At 38.6% G+C, this 21,695-nt stretch overlaps 3 protein-coding genes across 3 annotated transcripts in view; all 3 read right to left on the bottom strand.

Moving 5' to 3' along the window:
* The window catches only part of LOC146479533 (lectin-like), a 311,213-nt gene that overhangs the window by 200,131 nt on the left and 89,387 nt on the right, over positions 1 to 21,695 (bottom strand). The window lies entirely within an intron of this gene.
* Positions 1,498 to 21,677, bottom strand: LOC146479543 (COP9 signalosome complex subunit 5-like). The gene is made up of 10 exons (XM_085110375.1): positions 21,450 to 21,677; positions 21,214 to 21,265; positions 9,580 to 9,762; positions 8,724 to 8,852; positions 8,054 to 8,119; positions 7,013 to 7,098; positions 4,930 to 5,041; positions 3,056 to 3,121; positions 2,339 to 2,421; positions 1,498 to 1,833 (listed from the first exon to the last, which is right to left on the bottom strand). The coding sequence occupies exons 1-10, from the start codon at positions 21,590 to 21,592 to the stop codon at positions 1,740 to 1,742; spliced, it is 1,014 nt and encodes a 337-aa protein (XP_084966501.1). The 5' UTR covers positions 21,593 to 21,677; the 3' UTR covers positions 1,498 to 1,739.
* LOC146479544 (uncharacterized) lies at positions 18,271 to 19,491 on the bottom strand. Its single transcript, XM_085110261.1, has one exon. The coding sequence runs from the start codon at positions 19,483 to 19,485 to the stop codon at positions 18,271 to 18,273; it is 1,215 nt and encodes a 404-aa protein (XP_084966387.1). The 5' UTR covers positions 19,486 to 19,491.

Here is a 21,695-nt window from a genome sequence, read left to right as displayed (position 1 = left end):
ATTCATAAGCCTATTGACCTATCAAATGGTCGATAAAACATCACGTGCAGTGGTTTTAAAACCCAATGAAACCTCCTCCTTATTAGAATGCGCTGTACTCTAGGTATTTCATATGGTAAAGGTTGGGGGAATTTGTTTAAACATCGCGTCAACATACCTTTGGTGTACATTGCTTTTATTCGCATGATCTGAATGGATGTCTGATGAAGAGGGGACATTGAAAAGAGAAACTACATCATCAATTACCGACCGACCGAACGACCGAGTGAGTCAGTGAGTGAGCCAGCCAGCCAGCCAGCCAGCGAGCGAGCGAGCGAGTGAGTAAGTGAGTAAGTGAGTAAGTGAGTGAGTGAGTGAGTGAGTGAGTGAGTGAGTGAGTGAGTGAGTGAGTGAGTGAGTGAGTGAGTGAGTGAGTGAGTGAGTGAGTGAGTGAGTGAGTGAGTGAGTGAGTGAGTGAGTGAGTGAGTGAGTGAGTGAGTGAGTGAGTGAGTGAGTGAGTGAGTGAGTGAGTGAGTGAGTGAGTGAGTGAGTGAGTGAGTGAGTGAGTGAGTGAGTGAGTGAGTGAGTGAGTGAGTGAGTGAGTGAGTGAGTGAGTGAGTGAGTGAGTGAGTGAGTGAGTGAGTGAGTGAGTGAGTGAGTGAGTGAGTGAGTGAGTGAGTGAGTGAGTGAGTGAGTGAGTGAGTGAGTGAGTGAGTGAGTGAGTGAGTGAGTGAGTGAGTGAGTGAGTGAGTGAGTGAGTGAGTGAGTGAGTGAGTGAGTGAGTGAGTGAGTGAGTGAGTGAGTGAGTGAGTGAGTGAGTGAGTGAGTGAGTGAGTGAGTGAGTGAGTGAGTGAGTGAGTGAGTGAGTGAGTGACTGAATGGACGAACGAAATGAATAGGTGGGGGAGAATTATGCTGCCCGAGAAAGTTGGTTGAGATGAGAGGTACATTGGCACAGCAATCCCCTCATGTTATTCCATATACACAATGAATGGAACCATAAAAACTTAACTATTTGTCCAGCACCAAAAACTGCTAGAAATGCAACACCGCAAATAGCCATGATTTTGCATGCAATGCGTGCCTAGGATTCTTTTCGTCACAATTGAAAGTTGTAAACCGACTCCAACCCAAGCGCTTAACCAGGGTACGCATCCTTTTTACAGAAACAAATTTCCAGGACTTTTCCAGGCCGCAGGAAGTTTTTTTCCAGGACCCATAATGCACATTAAGTTTTTTTTTATGTTGGTGAATCTTCCCATCTAGCTGCTCCTCTATGCCTTTCAAGAAAAATTTATTCTGACTTGAGTAAACAGATTTCCAGGATTTTCCAGGACCTTCTACCATTTTCAAGGACTTTCCAATCCTGGAAAATGCTATCCTAAAATTCAAGTACTCTCCACGATTTCCAGGACCCGTACGAACTTTGTTAACAAATCGTAACGCTTGTTAGGTTTGCGTCATAATTGAGAAGCTTCAAACCAACCCCAACCAAATCACTTAACGCATCATCACAAGTAAGGATTGTTACGTTTGCTTATTCAACAAATATGGTACTTCAAAAAGAAACGTTATATTTATTCTACAAAATATTTACATTAACAGCAACATTTAGGAAAGAGCCACAATCACCTCTCTTGAGTCTAATTTCCGTAGGGGTTAAAACTCACTCAAACCTAACAAAAGCTCCGTTATTTTTTCTCTTGTGTTCTTTACTTAAGATATTTCGATCCACCAATCAGACATTGCTTTGTTTTCTGTTATACCGACTCCTTTCCACAAGCTTGATTGAAAAGCTTGTTTTTGATGACTTGGGACATGAGGCCGTGGATTGCCTCAATGGACGTCTTAGAGCTGAAATATGAAAATAAAAATAAATAAATAAATAAATAAATAAGAATATTCCACTGTTCATGCCAAACAGAATCTGGCAGGCTACGACTGAACAGTCAGTTTCTTCACCTAATTTATTGAGCAGCAGCGAAGCTGCGATCCTGGAAATGCGATCCCTTCGAGTTGTTACCCTGTTCGCAGTCAGTTTTTAGTTTGTACGAAAAACTACCACCAATCAATATGAAATGGGTTTGAAAAATGTTTCTCGGGCCCGAACACTTTTCAGAAGTTGGAGAAACCGATCCCTGGCCCCCTCTTCTCAGCTATGCTCTGTGGCCATGATTTAACAATATGATCCGATGATGATTAGTTATGAAGCAACTTTAGATACACAGCTCGGCGCGTCCGCTGCCATTTTTGAATTCTTCAAAACCATCCAAATAACCCCAGAAGCCTTCATGTCCTGGTTACCCCACAGTTTATAGAAGGCGGGATAAACCCCTTATTGAGATCATTGACACTGTACCTATCTCTGGTGGTCTTTGTTAGTTTCCCCTCTTCTTTCTTGTCTTGATCCACGCCCATCATAAAACTACCTATACGACCGACCTGTACAGGAGAGAGAGGCGAGACCGTTACCTAGGTTTCAAGTTTCTTTTTTTCCACATATTAATTAAACAAAAAGAACAGGAATTAGGGAGCATCGAAAGGAATGTGGAGGTGTGAAAACGAAGGTAAGGTAATGGACACACTAGCCACTGGGCTGAAACAACTTTCACGTTTGTTTTCCATCCAGTACTCCAGTGCTTTACAATATTTACTGGCCAAAATGACTAGTGGAAGTGCAAAACCTACATGTACTAGCCAAAACTGACATTTTGCTAGTCCATGACTAGTTGGCTACTGTTGGTCTCGAGCCGTGTGCAGGTGGTCCATATGGCCGGATCTGAACCCATTTTTTGTAGCATGAACCCACTGGAAAATTTATATTCCCCCCTGGTTGGGGCAGTACTTGCAAGTTGTTAGTACCCATTTATACACCTCGGCAGAGTGGCAACATGGAGTTTTTTTATTTTTTTTTGGTAAGGATACAACATAATAGGAGGACGCCAAGCCCACCAGATGGTATGGTTTTTGAGTCGGTTCGGTCTGAAAATGGGTATACTTTAGACTTAGATTTTAACCATTCTGGTCTGGTAACAAGCAAAAAAATATGACACATCCAACTGACTTGGCTTCTTACTTGAGATTCGGCTTGCTCGAGTTTTTCTGAAAGATCTGCAATTTGGTGGTTGGTGTAGTCTGCATTCTACAACAAGAAAAAGCATGGTAGCTTGTTAAATGTGGTGGCATTCTCTACATTCTCTGTAAATGCTTTTTGCTTAGAACTCACAAAGGCTGCATAAGCATCACTGTCTAAAAAAGGCTGAAAAAACTGACAAGGCGCAAAATTTACATGCCATGAAAGTTTTATTACTTGTGCAGAAATAAACTTTTACTAATGTGTTTGTTGCATTTATGTTCCTTTTTCAGTAGCCTGCATGGTATGCATTAGAAAAGGGAAGGGAGAAGGGGAATTGGGTGCAGGTGTGACACGTGAGGTGGAACTAATTGTGTTGAATAGCGACAAAAGTTACAGTTTGTCATTATTATGGTAGTTAGTAGCATGTAACAGAGAAAAATGAAGCACTATCAGAGCATTATTATGAGTACAGAACTAACCAAAGAAAAAACAAGCTGACAAGTACAGTTAGGATAGAAATAGAAATTGAAAACAACATAGTTTGGATCATGAAATTAAAACCAAATATAAAGTAGCTATTTTTTGAAGGAGAGAAGACAAATCAAAATAAACATCCTAGGATGACAAGATAATCAAGAGCAAAACATACTCTTATTGTGGTTTATAAATCTCTTATTAGAGTGTTCATGCATGAGATTACTCAAAGAATTCACCGAATTTGGTATTCTTACAAGGTTGCACTACAGTACTGTGCAAAGAAATGATAGAGACATTCAAAACATTTTGAAACCTTTCATCCACTTTTCAATGAAAATGATAGAATTTTTAAACCAAATGAAAGTTTGACGAATATTTTACAAATTTTCGAAGCTATTGCCTTATAGCCTCCCTCGAAGACACTGTTTTGGCTTGTCACATAATCTTTCCTCCCTGACGAACGTCGTTTGTTGGGGAGACTATTGTCTCACAGATTTCAAAATAATATTTAAAAATCGACACATGAACGTTCAAATGAATAATCGAACAACATTCTGGGATTACCTGCAAAATTTTGCACACACGTTTTTGAAGAGTGTTATGAATTTTTGAAGCAGGAAGCAACTTTTCATAGAGCCTCGAGTTTTCTCTCCTGAAGCAACGCTAATTGCAAAGTCTTTGCGTATTCAACATTTCAAATTCATGTCCAATCAGAAGGCATTGGCCTGACTATAATCCAGAATAAAGTGGTATCAAAACATCAAAGACTGGAGTTTACACACGGAAAGCAAATCAAAACAGTGTTACTTATTTTGTATGGCCCAATTTACAGTGTGTATGCTCAATTTTTATAGTCATGTTGAATCTACATGTCCCTACATGGCCCCAGAAAAACACTAATTAAAAGATTTTTAATGGCAACAACAACAACAATCTTTATTTGTGCCCAGAAATTATACAGTGTTACATTAATACAAGAAAGAAAAATTACTAAAGAAGAGGGCACAGCCACTTAGAAATAGCAAGCTCATCGAGCTAAGTGGCTGGGCCAAGCAGAAAAATTTGCAAATACCCTACATTAAAATAGAACTAAGGACACGATTTACCATTCACACATACACGCACACACAAAAATAACAATAAACAAGGGGAAGTGCACACGCAAACACTGGAAAATAAAGTACATCAATGAGCCAGTCAGTAGTTGGAGATAAGCGATTCTTTTAAGAGGACTTTGAAACAGGTACGACTCTTGAATTTTAATGACTCTTCAATGGAATTCCAAACTTTAGCTCCAAAAAAACGAATGTTAAATTATGGCAAGTTCGCTATTCCTCATTGGGAGTTGGGAGAAAGATTTGAGTCAAATACTGGTGTATATTGTCCAGGTAACTTACCGTGAGTAGACTTGATGAGGACAGTGTGTTAACCCAGTACTTATTCCACAGCATCTCAAGAAGTTTTCTGTCTAATGATGACTTGAAGTATGAAACCTCCAAAGAATAATATCTGAAAACAATGATTCACTTATCAGTAGTCTTCATGCAAACTGTATACAGGATTTACTATATAATATTGCATGTTATCATGTATCACTGCATTCGACCACAGAGAGACTGATCAGATCTCGGGGGGGGGGGGGGGGTACATCACCTGTGTTTGGGTATAGGGGTGCCGCTGGGGGTTTGAAACCCTGACCCTGTTTAGGACGAAAATAACTTTATATACCTACCCTGAATAGGACAATGGCCTTTTTTTTAAGAACCTATTTAGGACAACATCTAGCTCTTGTTTTACACAAGCGTTTATTGGCAATACTAATAACATTTATGGGCCCACTGTCACTTACCGGATGCATTGAAACGTGAACACCAACCAAAACAGATAAAATAATACATTACCTAGAAGTGATGGCCAAAAATCCCAAAATTTGGCATTAACAGCGGTGAACCTTAGGTACAAACTTAATTGACGTGAAGCATTGTTCAGTAAAATAAATACAGACAAACGTCTCTGATTTTGAATTGCCAAATACTTGACGACAGTCTTGCAGCCATACCCTGTCTAGGACGGGTCCAGGACAGACTCGCTTGAAATTATATACCCTGTTCATGGAAGAAGGGCCAAAAACCATACCCTATCCAGCGGCACGTCCCTGTACAGCCCTTATAGGGGAGTAACCACCCCACCCCCAATCAGATTCACTCAACACTGACCAGTCTTCATACACAGGATTCATTCATTCATTTCCTTGTGTGCTCTATGATTATTTCCCATTCATTAATTTCCTGTGGTATACTTATCAAGGCAGTGCTGTCAATAAGGGCCGGTAGCCGGCCAAAACAGCTGGCTACTGGCCAATCTTCGACCGGCTACTTTCGTCTCACTTTACTACTAATTTTGGTAAGAAACTTAAAATAAGGAAAAGATTCAACAAAAATAATTGTGAGACATCCGCCTCAAACATCTGAGTCCTGTTCACCTTTGCCACGCGCGATGGAAATTGATCGAAGGGGTCGTGGAATGCCTGCGACATTTTCAGAGAACAGGATCCAGCAAGAAACCGGCTTAAAATAATGAAAAGATCCCGCAAAAATAATTGTAAAACATCCGGTTCAAACGTCTGGGTCTAAGTATTTCAGGAGTTTTTAACGTGTTAACCTTTCGCCCGCTTTCGGTGGAAGTATAAAAAGTTGAAGCAGATCGAGGTGATCAAAGGGTCGTGGAATGCCTGGGACATTTTAACAGGACTAGATCCCAGGCTTTCGCACGTCAGAAGAAAGTGCATATGTATATGAATCTGATATGGACAACTTACATGTACTTTAACTTCAGTATTGTTACCAATTAGTGTACACCAGGTCACCAAAGGGCAAAGTCAAAAGGACAACATGAACTTAACACATTGAATGTATTTTTTTAAATAAGCAGTTGAAGATTTATCATTTCACTCTTTTCTAAAACCCAGTGATTGATAAAAAGAATGCTTGTAATAAACATAGAATATGGTTAATATAGTCTTAATTTTGATTGTTTTTAAGGCCCAAATACAGTCTGGAAAACGTTGAAAATAGCATTTCCAAGCATGTAAATGTCAAAATTTTCTGGGTGGGGGGGGGGGGGGGGGGGAATGCCCCGAAAACCCCCTAGGAAGCTTGTGCCCTCGGCACTCGAAAAGTAGGCTGCCGCCTACTTTCCCAGTCGGGACATCTACTTTAAAACTTATTGACAGCACTGCAAGGACATTCAAATTTTGTCTGGAGTGTTAACATATATGTATACATGTGTAACTTTTTTGGTAATAAACACCCCAGCCATTAATTTGAGTATTTAAAAAAAACTATGCAAACATACATGGTTTTCAACTGTGCCTCGTATTGCACTTTACTTGCACTAAACTTACACGTACCCACCTCACCAGCAAAGGGTGTTCTGATAGCAAACATAAATAAATAATTAATGATTTGAAATTTCACATACTGTTTACAATGAACTCCAAAATCTTCAATCTTGTTCAGAGGAATAGTTTGATACTCTGATGGCCCCTCATCAGGTGGCTTGTAGCCCTGATAACAAGGACAAAAATACATCTCTTTAGGGTATAGTCACTGTATGCATGCAAGTGCTAATAAATATATGTCAAGAAAAAGGTGGCCATTATATTGTTTATTGTTGTGAGTACAATAATAAAGAATAATTTTTATTGTTTGTCCTACATTGTACTATACATTGTATATTGCATATTTTATAATTGACAAGAAAATAAATTGTAAAATAGTGAATTTAAAGTCTTCATCAGACATTGAAGTTGACCAGTTACATGCCACTGTTTACACCACCATGGTTGGCTGCTATTGTTGAATTTCAATCCTCATTATTCTGGTGAGAAACAATACTGCTCCTTCTGTGGTCTGCGCGTTAAAAATGTTTTTATAAGCTAATTTGAAGCTACAGTGTAATGGCAAAGAGAAGTCTAAGTTTAAACTGAGGAACAGAAATCTTTTTAAAGAATCTTTATTGATCAGTAATTAAACTTGAACCAAAACTCACATTAACCCAGAATTAGTTTAATTGGGCTTTGAACAACCGTGCCCTGATGAAGGCTACTCTTACTTCAATACTAGCAGTAAGCAGTTGAAATACCACAACTTTGTTTTGTGAGACAATACAACAATAGGCCCTTTAATAATTGCATGCACCATTTGTATTTAAACAGGCGTAAGCAACCGGCTGACTTTTTCATTGGCTGACAAGTACATGACTATTATCCATTCCAAATGACTGTCAACCCTTGACATTTACAAGCATCTTCTAAGATATATTCTTTGAGTTAATTTTCTTGTGGTAGTTTCGTGGTTTTCATTGTTTGCACACAAATTTTAAAGATTTTACCAGATACATGTATTTCCTGGAAGTACACAATTCTGGAAAATGCACTCTACTTAAATGATATACAGTCCAACATGATTTCGCACCTAGTTTCTTCACCCAAACCTGTAGTTTAACACAACATCACTGTACCTTTGGATAGGTCCTGAATGCTCCTAAATTCACTTTTCCTGCTGAAATAGTCCTTGTAGGGTCAATCTATGTCAGATAATATACAGTCATTCCTGACCAGTATTTCAATGTTACAGCTTAAATACAAAAGTCAGGTAATCAACCCTGTACAATTTTATTGTACAGCCTGTACACGTACATGTGGAATGTCAACCCTCCAACCCTTTTTCTTTAGTTGTCATAATTTTGATAATTACTTTAACTCTTTAGGTTTACATTTGAAGTACTAGCAAGGTTGGCAAACTCTTAGGTTGCCAGGTCCAAAAAAAATTTTACTTAGCACAGTTCGTAAAATGGTTGCAACTTGGAGAATTTCACATTTCCACACAAACATCACCAAACCTTTTACTTTTCCTCATATGACATTTTGTTAAATACCATAATTTAGTATGGCTGACAATTTTTTCCAAGTGATACCATTAGAGACTCAAGTCATCACACAAGTCTTGAGTCAAAAGCAATCACCTGACTTGCAAGACTGTCAACTTTAGCACAGACCTGTACCTTTGAACAGCACTGTGACAGACTCAAGTGCATAATTATAAGCCTGTATATGGAGCTTCATTTTAAGTTTTGAAAAGTGAAAGTAAGATAATAACGAAAATGTTTCTTAATTTTCATGAATACTAACCACAATAGCCACAAATGGTTCTTGAAATTGTTGGTTAACCATCTGTGTTCCAACATCAATTCCTGACAACCAACAGCCATAACCAGGGTGACTATGATACCATCCAATTGCATTCTCCAGACGACCCACCTGATATGGACACACAACACAATGTCATCTAGACTGTCACTGATGAAATTGTTGTGATATTCATACTGGTATGTACATGAGAATGATGTATTAATCAGTAAATGACAAAGGCATACTCGGAAAAAAATCCGAGTGCTCCTATCAGGAGTCGACCATAAGACCTTCTGATTACTAGTTCGGATGCTCTATCACTGAGCTACAGGAGACTCATGGGAGGTAAGGCCATGGGACAAGCATCCTGCATACTACTAGGATTGGAATGTCAATGTGTGGTATATGGCAGCGCAATGGAAATAATGTGATGGAATATGATAAGCCTGGTGAATAAATGAGAATGATGTATTAATCAGTAAATGACACAAGCATACTCAGAAAAAAATTTGAGTGCTCCTATCAGGAGTCGAACCTAAGACCTTCTTATATACATTATACATGTATAGCTAAGCTATGGTATGTACATGTACTGTATGTTTATACATGTATCATACAATGTTTAGGCAAGGCAGTCTGTTGTGGGATATATAGCAAAATACATGTAGATACATGTAGGCTCGATTACCAGCCACTGTTCAGCAAATGTAATGAGCCCTCAGGGAGGAAAGCCGGACCTAAGGGAGTAGCGGAAATCAAGCTTACAAAATAGAAAGCCTTTAAATTTTGCCCTCATCCCAATACAGCTGTAGGTAACATGTTCACAAGTTAACATAACAAAACATTCATGCCCTACCAGTTTAGCAGATTCAATGTATGCTGCCATGTATTCATAAGCAGCAGCCTGGGCATTCACTCTTGTTTCAGTTCCTTCCACAGGCAAAGCAAATGCATCCATCACAATCATAGTGTCTCCATCAACTTTACCCAGCATAAGTCCCATCACCTCTAGAGTGCCGCCTGACCTTGCATGCATTACCTGGTAGGGAGGTAAAAAGGAAGACGCTTAGCTATACATGACACACCAACAACAATGTTCAACACTTCATTTAAATTAAGCAACAAGTTAACAAAAAGAACATTGACAAGTCAATTACATGTACCAACACTATGTACAGCTGTACATTATTTTGTCAATTCAATATCTATACAGGTGCTGATAATAGAAATTACAGTGTTATACAGGGGTTTCATTAAGATTTTGCACAGCTGGGCAAGAGGTTGTTACACCTGGCAGGATAGTTAACTTGGATATGTTTTTTTCTTAATTTTTTTATTTTTTATTTTATTAAAAACATTGGTTGAGGTCTTAAAAGCAGCCAGACAAAGTTGTGTTCATAGAAGTTCAATTTGCTTGATGGCTGGCTGTTAATGAAACCACTGGTAATAATATCAGTATACATCTGATAACCCAAGGATCTAGTAGTTTTGTACATGCTTTGATTATAATCCACAGCTGTAAATTTTATTTTCTCTTCGTTTGTTTGTTGTTGTAATGTCATTGTTGTTTTTTGTATTCATTGGCTACTCAGACTCTAGACAGCATATTTCTTCACAAATAAAGACAACTAATTGGGACTGGTTTTCAAAATGGTTTGCTGCAGTGTTGCTGTATAATAATAGAACTGGCTTAGGCTGTGAGTGTATTACCTAGTATTCAATAGAAAAAAGAAGTTTTTTCTCCGTTGTGGCCGGGGTACATGGGTGACCAACAGGAAGAAAGAAAAAACAGATATTTCTAGAATCAAAGTGGCGGTCACACCACAGGTTCCCCAAGCTGGACAGTTGGAAAAGCACTGTCGGGCATCAGGGTGTCCAAATGATTTGAACCAAAAGGACGGGCCGCTAAGGCGCTTTTCCCTACCGTCGGTGCATGGAACATACAAGTAAAGCATGCTGCGAAGGTCTGCGATGGAAAAGCGTCTTGAGTTTTGCCGGGTGAAATTCCTATTCTGCGGATGTTTTCATTTGATGAAGGAAGCGAGCAGTTGAAAGAGCTATGGTGCGAGCTCAGTATGAGGAATTTAGAGATGATTGGAGCTTTTGGGGCAAATTAACGGTTGTTTTCTATTCAGAAATCTGCTAAGCCTCACACTGCCAATGACCAACCTTTTGGGGATATATAGAAAGAGGAAAACCGCGAGCCTAAAACCCACTGGAATCAACGTTAAAACAAGGTATCAAGGAGACAAGATAAGCCATTTTTGTTCAATTCATGCCCTTTATTTCCGACTCCAAAACACTTTTGTAAATTTCCATATAAACCCTTATACATGTAATTTATGCCACAGCGTAACCCTCATAGTGATACTCGAAGGGTCAAACAGAGGTCTTTATATAAATGCTCAGAGAGCCTGGGCTACCTGTGGTCACACTTCCGCATGAACGACTACTTCTCCACCCTGACTGGTACTTGAATTTGCAACTACCAGATCAACATGTTTTGACCATGCGAAACCTGGAGGTCTGGGATGGGTGGCACCACAAAAAATACAGCCGTGTTGTAACATACGCAACGACTGTTTAAGAACGGTTTGCTGTAAGGACCGACTAAGCGTATACAAAATAGAAAAAACCGATTTCCCCAAACTTTGCCAGAATAAAGGGCTTGGTGAACTACCTCTAAAAATATAAGTTTCATTTTGTTTAGAGCTTTATTTATTTTGGGGGAATTTTTTTTAAATTTTACCCATGGAGGCGGGCTAAAATCACGCCGAAGTAGGCACTTTTGTAGAAGCTCCCTTTTATACAAGGAGCCTTTTCTAGAAAAGATTAACCCAACAGAAGGAACAATTTTATTTTCTTAGATGACTAGCGGCGTTAAAGTTAAATAAAACGTAAACATGAATTTTTGACCAATTTTTTAAGTTGCGCCTTTTTACCGGTGATTATAACAACCTAATTTTGGCTAAATTCAAGGACAAAAAAAGCATTTTGGTACATCGCTTTGCCCCACGAAACTACACTCCGGGAAAACATAATCATTTCAACTAAACATTGATCGAATAAAAAATTGGGGTAAATTAAACAGCGAGTTCTCAGAGCGTTTTCAAAACATGTCACTTCAGCAATTAAGAGCGACCTTTGACCTTTTATATCGAGGGGAAATATAAACGAGAGCTCATAAACCTTGACTTTCCTTCGCCGGAAGACGCTTATTTTTACTCTGCTGGCACATTTTGAGTAAAGGAAAACTAAACATTTGAATTTGAAGTTATGTACTAGCTATGAAAGATAATTTGAAAAGTAAAATTAGCAATTCAATTCGACTTTGCGTCGGCGGTTCCGATTTGTTTACAACGAAATTGCGATTTTAAAGCCTGTTTACAATACAAATACGGCATCCACTACAACGTAAACCTCATTCTACTGAAAGATTAATAAATCCTTCTTACCTTAGAGATCTTTTCCTGCCTAAAAAACACGGTCTGTGTTCATTGCAAAAGTGTATTGACCGAGATCGCGGAACGCCTCAAGCCAAAGAACAAGTTAACGAAACCACAGGAATGCCAGGAGTACATTTCGTACTGAGATGTGTACTTACATATTTCGGTATTACTATGACACGTCAATTCAAAACGCCTTTTTTTCTTTCCGGACACTAAGATGTAATATCTTAATTACTTAAAGATCACGTAAATTGAAAAGAGCGCCGTGTCCCGAAAGCTAACTTCTTTTGTTCATTGCACGTTGTACTTGCTGAGTGTACAGTGGAGTTTATTCGAAGTTTATCGTCGGTGGCTACGACCACCGGAGTCAGTGGTGCTTATATATGGCTGTGTGTGAATATGGGTAGATTGTAGGGGGAACATGTGGTTCAAGTGTGAACAATTTAGCCAATGTGAAAAGCTTAATCCTTGCCAAGTGTACCAAATCCACGCAAGGGCATCTGCTTTATTGCAACACTCGCGACGCTATGTAAGACTGAAGCAAAGTTGTTATCGGCACGGGCAGGTATGTTTTAGTGGTGTGTACTGTGTATATGAATGCCCAACATAAATTAATTTAAAAATATTTACTCTCAAAACAAAGAGAGTTTTTCTTCTTTTCTTTTCCTTCTTTTTTAACGTTGAAAGTTACAATTAACCTCTAACTCAGCTAACGTGGTTAAATTTGTATATGATTTGCCTTTTTTATATCAAGAATCGTCACGGAGGAGTAATTTTTAAACCAAAACCCTTCCGGCTGTAGCGAACTTAACAGAGGTAAAAGGCCGCAAACGTTAGTAAACATTGCGATGTTTTCGATACGTTTACGAAACGCTTAAAATAATTTAATTTAATTAAAACTTGTTTAAAAGTCACGAAACAACTAAGCTACGGCAAAAGTAAAGGCAAAAAGCTTTCTTGTTGCTTTATAAATATACAAAGCGAAAAGTTTCCCTGATCATCAATACTTAAGTCCGTGAAGAAGGATTTTTTGCCCACAAAAGATGGACGGACGAGCATGATAGCCTTGTTTGTTTCACAAGAAGAGAACGTGACTTATTAGATTTGCGGGCCTTCCAGGAACTGAATGTATGTGACAAGAGAAATTGAATTTATTAATTCATTCAGGTCGGGGGCGGAGAGGGGGGGGGGGGGGGGGGGACAACAAATGTGGGCGGTGGTGAATAAAACATTAATGCATTCTATTTTCTATATGTTAAAATTTCCAAGGTAAAAAGCAAGGTAAAGTACCTGTAGTAATTGACTGTTTTACCTTCAAAGGCATTTTTGAGAAAAGCGAAAGTCACCTTGAGCTCACTATTTGACCGAGACATCGGGACACATTTGGTATCAGATGGCGTTCAAATAAGAGGATCTGTGCCGCTTCCATTGGATGGGCATGGCATGGGACGTCAGTGTCAGGGGAGAAGGGAATATCATCTATACATGCTAACGGCTTTTTTGGGGCGTCTACAGACGGATTTCACCCAAGGCGCAAAGCAGAGTCCCTTTCCGCATAATTTTTCGCGTCATTTAGCGCGCGCACGAGCGCGCGCACGCAGAACGTTACGGGATTTCCTTAAGGTTAAGCTCGGCAGGAAAATAAATGGTCCTTTTCTTCTAAACGAGCACGGTGAACCCCATTTTTTAAAGCATCAATTTAAATGTCATACGTTTGACCACTATATATCGCGATTTAAAGAAAAGTTTAATAGTCTACTTTGAGATATTTTTATTTGAATGCTTTAAAAAGCACGTATTTAGGTAGTGCTGCTTACGTGCACACGCAGCAAAATCTTTAATTTCTTTCATAATCTTAATTCCAGTTCAATGAAAATAGTTTGTTGTGTAAGATTAGAGTAAATTTTGTTGAACTGCTTCGATATTTTAATGCAAGAAACTAATTTTTCTAGAAATGATAGTTCCCTTTTCTGGTTACTAGCGTTCCTAATATAAACCTTGTGGGCCATCTATTTACTATAATAGCCATCCAGGTTGCACAAAAACGAGCTCGGTGACCCCCATTTTTTATTACATTTTTGTAATGCTCATAACATAGTCATGATCAGGACCAAGTCTTAGACAATTTTTAATACTCCTTCTTTTTCAGCGGAATCACCTTAAGAGATCTTGTAAAGGGGTGTGGCACCTCATATTACTACTCACCCGAGACAGTCGCCGTATCCCTATCTATAGTTTTGCTTGAAGTTTATTGTTTTATTATAATTATTACTTGTTTGTGATGCAAGGAATTTATTTCTATTTCTGTATTTTTTTTCACTTAAGACTTCGTTGGATTGACAGCAAGTGGAAAGATCACAAGGAAGAAAAAATGGGTACAGCCACAATGTGGAATTAGCCTATATCATTCCCATTTTTATCGCAGTTTCCTAAATGTCACAGAGATCTGACAAGTCGCAACGTTTGTCATATAAAGGTAGTTCATTGTTAATGGACAGTACAGTGCAAAACGAATCACTGTTAAATAAATAATCAAAGGCTCCTGTGAGCCAACTCGTGAATGCAGATGACACATAGTAATTGAAATTTAGACGGCTACGGAAACTTCCTTGAAAGCTAAAAGAAATTATATCTTTGCCCGATTATGTAACGAAAAATAACCATTCTTGTACTATAAAAATGATTGTCAAACTGTTCTCTACAGATTTAATAAGATTATTTTGATGCGCCGATTAAAAAAAAAAAATCACGTGTCTTTTTTTTTTTCAAAGTTCATAGAAGCACGCCATGTGCGGCTACGTCATGCAAATTCTGTCCCCGATAGTCCGGGGCTACTGGATTTTGCGATCGGGCTAGTGGATTCTGACCATCACTTGCCCGGCAAGTGAAGTTTTTTTGGGAATTAAAATTACAAAATTACTGTAGGGCAAGCCGATCTCACAAAGGGAAATATGTTCAACAAAGTATCGCATTACATTTCATGCCCGACATAAATGCGTGAAATTTTTCCTTTGGAGTTCAGTCCACGCAATCGTCAAGTAAAAATAATGAAGTATGACAAGCTCTTGCTAAATAAGAATTATTTATCGACCACGTCCTTTTGCTTTCCCATAAATTACCAGTTGTAAATTTCGAAAATGAAACATTTTTTCCCTTTGAAACCTCTATGAAAGCTGACAAGATCTTAAAGTGTTCATTTGCATAATTTTGTTTACGACGTCAATGATGCGTGACATGGCACGTTCCACTTTCGCGTGAAAACTGACAAATTAAATTATTTTTTAATTAAATTATTTCTAAATTAAATTATTTTTAATTCTTGAAAGAAACCGCACTTCGTAGAAAAAAACGAAAAAATCCTATAACTTTGCTCAGATTCAACGAAAAATCTCCATTCTTACACTAAAATGATTGTCAAATTATTCTCTACAGAATGAATGAGAGAATTCTGACGCGTCGTGAAACAAATTTTCACGTTTTTTTTTTTTTTTTTTTCACTAAGGCCCTGTTTATACGTCGCATTTAATGACACGTATTTAATTGATGAATTTTTTTCGTCTGGGAGACGAAATTAAATGTCGGTTCATTTTAGACGTCGAATATAATTTCGATGTCGTTTTGTGACTGCATTGACTTTTGGCAGCGGAGAACTTCCAAAAACAACATGGCGGCGTTCAGAGAGGCAGTAATGCTAAAGATTGCTCTAGCGAGGCGAAGGCGTAGGAATTTGTCTTTTCAGATGGCAACGCTTGTAGCAGTAAGACGAAAATTCAGGCTTCGACTGCTAGCTTTGTTATGTTTATTACTGCAGCAAGTGGGAGAAGAAGAGGAACGTTTTCGTAGTGTCCGAAGGTGTGAGAGAAATGCTGGATGGTGGGAGATGGTGTGGTCAACTTATGACAATTCACGATTCAAGAAAACCTTTCGTGTGACACGCCAAACGTTTTGCTATATACTAGAGAATATCAGGCAGGATATCACAAAGGATCAGCTGACTGAAATGCCAATTTCTCCGGAGTGCAGATTAGCAATATGTCTTTATCGGCTTGGGAGGGGTGATTACCTGTACACAATAGCAGAATTGTTTGGCGTTGGGCTAGCAACTATCCATGTCATTGTTAAGGAAGTCTGCGAAGCAATCGTAAAAAACTTATGGAGGAAGGCAGTGACAAATCATTTCCCAACTTCTGAGCAGGATTTTACAGAAGCCATGGTAGACATGAACCAGCTTTGGCAATTTCCTTGGTGTTGGGGAGCGATCGACGGTTGCCACATCCCAATTCAGTGCCCTCCTGGTGGAGAGGAAGCTTGTAAAGAGTACCATAACTTTAAAAACTTTTTCTCTATTGTTATGATGGCCATTGTCGACGCTGCGGCAAGATTCATGTGGGTCAGCGTGGGTTTCCCTGGTAACTCACATGACTCAATTATTTTTCAGTCTACACAGCTATGGAGTGATATCACGGAAAAGAAAGTGATCCCTGAAATATCACAAAACATTCAAGGAACAGACATTTATCCCATGATTCTAGGGGATTCAGCTTTCCCTTTTCGTATTTGGTTGATGAAACCTTACTCCAATGCTGTTCTGAGTGCTGAACAGCACTATTTCAACTACCGCCTCAGCAGGGCAAGGATGGTAACAGAAAGGGCTTTCGGCCAGCTGAAGAGTCGATGGAGAGTTCTCTACCGTAAATCATCTTGTCAACCTGATACCATTAAATGCATTGCATTAGCATGTGTTGTTCTTCACAATATCTGTGTAGACATGGGTGATTCACTACCATCACAGTTAGACTTAACAGAGGATCCAGCACAACATGGGAGAAGAAGCAGGAAGGAGGTCAGAGAACTGCTGATGATGAGAAACTGCACCATGAAGAAGGATAAATCACATCATGCAGAAGAGATAAGAAAAGCGCTTCTCAACAAATTTTGGGAAGAGAAAGAGGGGCAGTAATCTGTCAGCCCTAACTTTTCTGATCTTCAAAAAGAGCTAAAATGTAACAGCATATAACTAATCAACTGTTCAACCTGGAAATTGTTTTTGATTTACTATTAAATTTTTGATGTTTGTCAAGTAGGGATTTTCTATTGGCAAGGGAGTTTGCTTGATATAGTTATTAAATAAAGGGAGCATTCTTAAATGAGGGGGTGGGACTCCCACTAAAAAGTATGCAACACATCGTGATAGTCAATATGCTGTTACACTTGTTGGACCACTGAATTAAGCCGTTTGAGTATAGGGCATTTTCAAAAAGTACCATAATACTCTTTTTTCCCTCCATAACTTTGCATAAGCAATGTTTTTAATATAAATTACAGTATCTTGCGAGAGTTTAAAGTCCAATGAGAAATTGAAAACAATGCTCATGCAACATTTTGGAAGGGCAAAAAAAATTATATTTTTGAAAGTTGAGTTTTCAATTTAGGGTGAAATAATATACAAACATTTTAAGCATATTACCCTGAAGTATATTATTGACAACCTCTATGAGGAATTGTACTACAGGACTTCTGAGTTAGGGTGATTATACTTTGATGAATAAATGTTGTGGTTTCACAAGAAAAAAAAAAGTCCAAAAGCAATGATAATAAAATCATGACAATTGGTATGGTGTGTCTGTTGTAGGTAACACCTATTCTTATATGTAAACGCGTTTGTAACCTAGGTTGAGTCAGAATTACCTTTGTCTCCTAACCCTAATTACTCACGATCATGAATTATTAGGGATAGCAAACAAAGGAAACTCCAGTTTAAGCTGAGAACGGATTTTACCTGCAACATGTCTACCGTTTGACAAGGCCTTAAGAAACAAACATGGGTATGTTAGCCAAACTTTATTGTAGCTTTATAACTATTTTAAGTTCTTTAAAATGTCAACTTTGCAACAGAAGTTTGTTAATGAAACAAACTGAAACATATTGACAAAGACCTTCAATGTTGTTTAAGGAGTATTTACTCTTTTCAAAACCACTGTTTTGATGAGAAGCTTATTATCAAAATATGTCTAAACCAAGTAGAAAATGCAACAAAAATGGATCTTGCATGTTTTGTTCAACAGATTCTTAAACATGCAAATGTCAGAAAATCAGAGTCAATAAAAGTATTGAGTGAAACCATCAGCAGTCTCAGGGGGGTACATAATTCCTGTTTGAGTTTGGTTTCCTAGCACACCATTGTTGGAAAACATAGGTGTGCTGCTATATGAACCATGATGTTGATAGTGTTGGAAGGGTTGCTGACCTGAACCCAACAGTATGTCCAAATACCTTTTCTCTTGTTCTCTTGCTAGTTTCATCTCCTCGTGAATGCCTTCCAAGAGCTGTTTTGTTGGGTCATTCTCAATTACAGATCTTATTAAATCTACAGCTGATGTAATTTGGTCTGATTTATGTTTTCTACCCTTCTTGTTAACTGGTACAAACATGCTCTTCTCAGGGGGCTCCTTTGTACTACCTTCGACAATACTGCAATCACTGCTCTCATGCTCAATGATTTCTTTGGCACTACTCTCATTGGCTGAAGGTTCACGAGCTTGCTCAGGCTGACATGAATCACGTGACTTTACTATAGGGTAGAGTAGGTCGAACCACTTTCCATATCCTTTCTCGTCAGTCAGCCTCTTCACTCCACTTGCTGTCTTTACGGTAAGACAGATCTTCTTGCATGTGGCTACACACCATTTAAACTTGGTTCTCATCTGCTCTACTGTGAACGGGAATGAATCTTCATATTGTTCGTTCAGTTTATTTAACACAGACTGATAAGCCTCAGTGTTGTATGCTTTCTTGGTGTTCGTGAAAACCAGCTTCCGAAGAATGTTCTCGTTATTGACAATTATGTTTACCATGTCAGTCACCTGGGTCTCCAACCACGTTGCTTTTCTACCACGCTTCTTCACTTTTACCGCGGTTTCCTCGGGGCTCTCGCTATCACCATCTTCAGGCTGCTTTCTGCGTTTTTTGTTGGGGACTTGTGGCTCCTTTTCCTCGCTGTCACTGCTTAAATATGAATCTTGATCATTCTGTTTCGATAGCGAAGATGTTTCATCTACGAAATTTGCCGAGATATATGCTTCTGGGCTACGAGGAGTGGATGTTCGTGTATAAATTCTTGCACAAGGAAGACAGTACCCAACTCGCTTTCCCGGCTCCCATCCCTCCGCCTCTTCATCCAGTTCAGCCACAGAACATTCGAAACGAACACATACAGGTTTGTCACATGAAATGCAACTGTATTTCGTTTTAGCATCGCATGACCAACAAGTCTGATTCAACGTTTTTCGGAAAAGGGCTCCTGCAGTCGCCATGTTTTCTATTTTCGCGGGACCTCTTTCCCCGTACGCATCGTACGCATGCTATGCACGTGAAAACTGTGAGCGTGGGCTCAAAATTAGACGGTGGAATAATTTATGTCGGCGAAAAATAATGTATGCATTTACTTTGATGCGACTGAAACGCGACGTATAAAAGTGACACGCATTTCAGACGTTTTATCCGTCTGGGGCACACGGATAAAACGTCTGGACGAATAAAATTTAACAGGAGAAATTCGGTTCGTTTTATACGTCGCTTTACCGTCGAAGAAAATTGCTGGAATTAGATTCGTGTGAATTAAATTCGTCTCTAATGCGACGTATAAACAGGGCCTAATTGAGTTTACGACCCCGGACTTTCTGAAAAACTGAAAAAACTTGAAACTTTGCTCAGATTGAACGAAAAATCTCCATTCTTGCACTAAATGATCGTCAAATTATTCTCTACATATTGAATAAGAATTTCCTGATGCGCCATGAACAACAAATGTTCGCGTGTTTTTTTCCACTAATTGAATTTAAAACTCATTCACTGCGCACGCCCGAAAGTTAACGACAAAACCGACTGATCGACTGATCGACTGATCGACTGATCGACCAAGTTGAGAGTCAGCTATCGCTATAACTCGTTCATTGCGCATGCGCGCATTCACGAGTTAAAAAGAGCTGTGCGGTCCCGGTATTGTACAATTTTATACAGTGGGATTCCTGTGGCTTTATTTGGTTAATCGGTTAGCGATCGGGCGGCTTAATAATTTTGCAATGAATGCAGGCTATGTCTTTTTTTAGTCAAGAAAAGATCTCTAAGGTAAGAAGGATTTATTAATCATTCAGTAGAATGAGGTTTACCTTGTAGTGGATGCCGTATTTGTGTTGTAAACAGACTTTAAAATCGCAATTTCGTTGTAAACAAATCGGAACCGCCTACGCAAAGTCGAATTGAATTGCTAATTTTGCTTTTCAAATTATCTTTCATAGCTAGTACATAACTTCAAATTCAGATGTGTAGTTTTCCTTTACTCAAAATGTGCCAGCAGAGTAAAAATAAGCGTCTTTCGGCGAAGGAAAGTCAAGGTTTATGAGCTCTCGTTTATATTTCCCCTCGATATAAAAGGTCAAAGGTCGCTCTTAATTGCTGAAGTGACATGTTTTGAAAACGCTCTGAGAACTCGCTGTTTAATTTACCCCAATTTTTTATTCGATCAATGTTTAGTTGAAATGATTATGTTTTCCCGGAGTGTAGTTTCGTGGGGCAAAGCGATGTACCAAAATGCTTTTTTTGTCCTTGAATTTAGCCAAAATTAGGTTGTTATAATCACCGGTAAAAAGGCGCAACTTAAAAAATTGGTCAAAAATTCATGTTTACGTTTTATTTAACTTTAACGCCGCTAGTCATCTAAGAAAATAAAATTGTTCCTTCTGTTGGGTTAATCTTTTCTAGAAAAGGCTCCTTGTATAAAAGGGAGCTTCTACAAAAGTGCCTACTTCGGCGTGATTTTAGCCCGCCTCCATGGGTAAAATTTAAAAAAAATTCCCCCAAAATAAATAAAGCTCTAAACAAAACGAAACTTATATTTTTAGAAGTAGTTCACTAAGCCCTTTATTCTGGCAAAGTTTGGGGAAATCGGTTTTTTCTATTTTGTATACGCTTAGTCGGTCCTTACAGCAAACCGTTCTTAAAAACTTACTACTTCTCACATAATTTTCATATGCTGTACTTACCATTTTTAACAAGGCCAAGGCGGAAATTTTAATATATTTGAAGTAATGAGGACTGCAAAATAAGAATTTAATAATACATGAAACAATATTAAACAAGAAACTGGGCAAGGTTTCCGCACAGCCCCAATTAATGTATGGGATTGCGCGGAAATATTTCCTGAAACTGTTAGATAATAAGACTAAAGAATAAACGTCTACCATATAAGCTTAATGAGCTTTCATCGAGGTCAACTCACTCTTTTTGCCACGGTTTAGCTTGAAGAATTTCCTGCTGTTGCTGTCGGTCGTATTTGAAAATGTCATCCACGCTGTTGACTGTCTCGATACTATTTGACATCTCCCACGTCTTGAAGGCCATTGAGGTATCTCCGCTTGACATCTTGGGGTGAAGAACACGACAGAAAAGCAAATGGAAATCAGAGAAGTTTTTGGAGAAAAACAAAATGGCCGCTAAATACCCATAATCCTTTTCGCAATCCTGG

This window comes from Pavona decussata, unplaced genomic scaffold (assembly GCF_977016875.1).
Source record: "Pavona decussata unplaced genomic scaffold, jaPavDecu1.1 SCAFFOLD_58, whole genome shotgun sequence".
NCBI classification, from domain to species: domain Eukaryota; kingdom Metazoa; phylum Cnidaria; class Anthozoa; order Scleractinia; family Agariciidae; genus Pavona; species Pavona decussata.
The sequence above is the reverse complement of the archived record's forward strand: the minus strand, read 5'-3'. Positions and strand labels throughout refer to the sequence as shown.

Excerpts from the sequence above, each read along its gene's own strand:
- LOC146479544 (XM_085110261.1), bottom strand. The coding sequence starts at position 19,485 with ATGGCGACTGCAGGAGCCCTTTTCCGAAAAACGTTGAATCAGACTTGT.
- LOC146479543 (XM_085110375.1), bottom strand. The coding sequence starts at position 21,592 with ATGTCAAGCGGAGATACCTCAATGGCCTTCAAGACGTGGGAGATGTCA. Across the intron at positions 7,099-8,053 it reads CATTCAGGACCTATCCAAAG|GGCTACAAGCCACCTGATGA; the intron begins GTACAGTGATGT and ends CCTTGTTATCAG. Across the intron at positions 2,422-3,055 it reads TCGAGCAAGCCGAATCTCAA|GTCGGTCGTATAGGTAGTTT; the intron begins GTAAGAAGCCAA and ends TCTCCTGTACAG.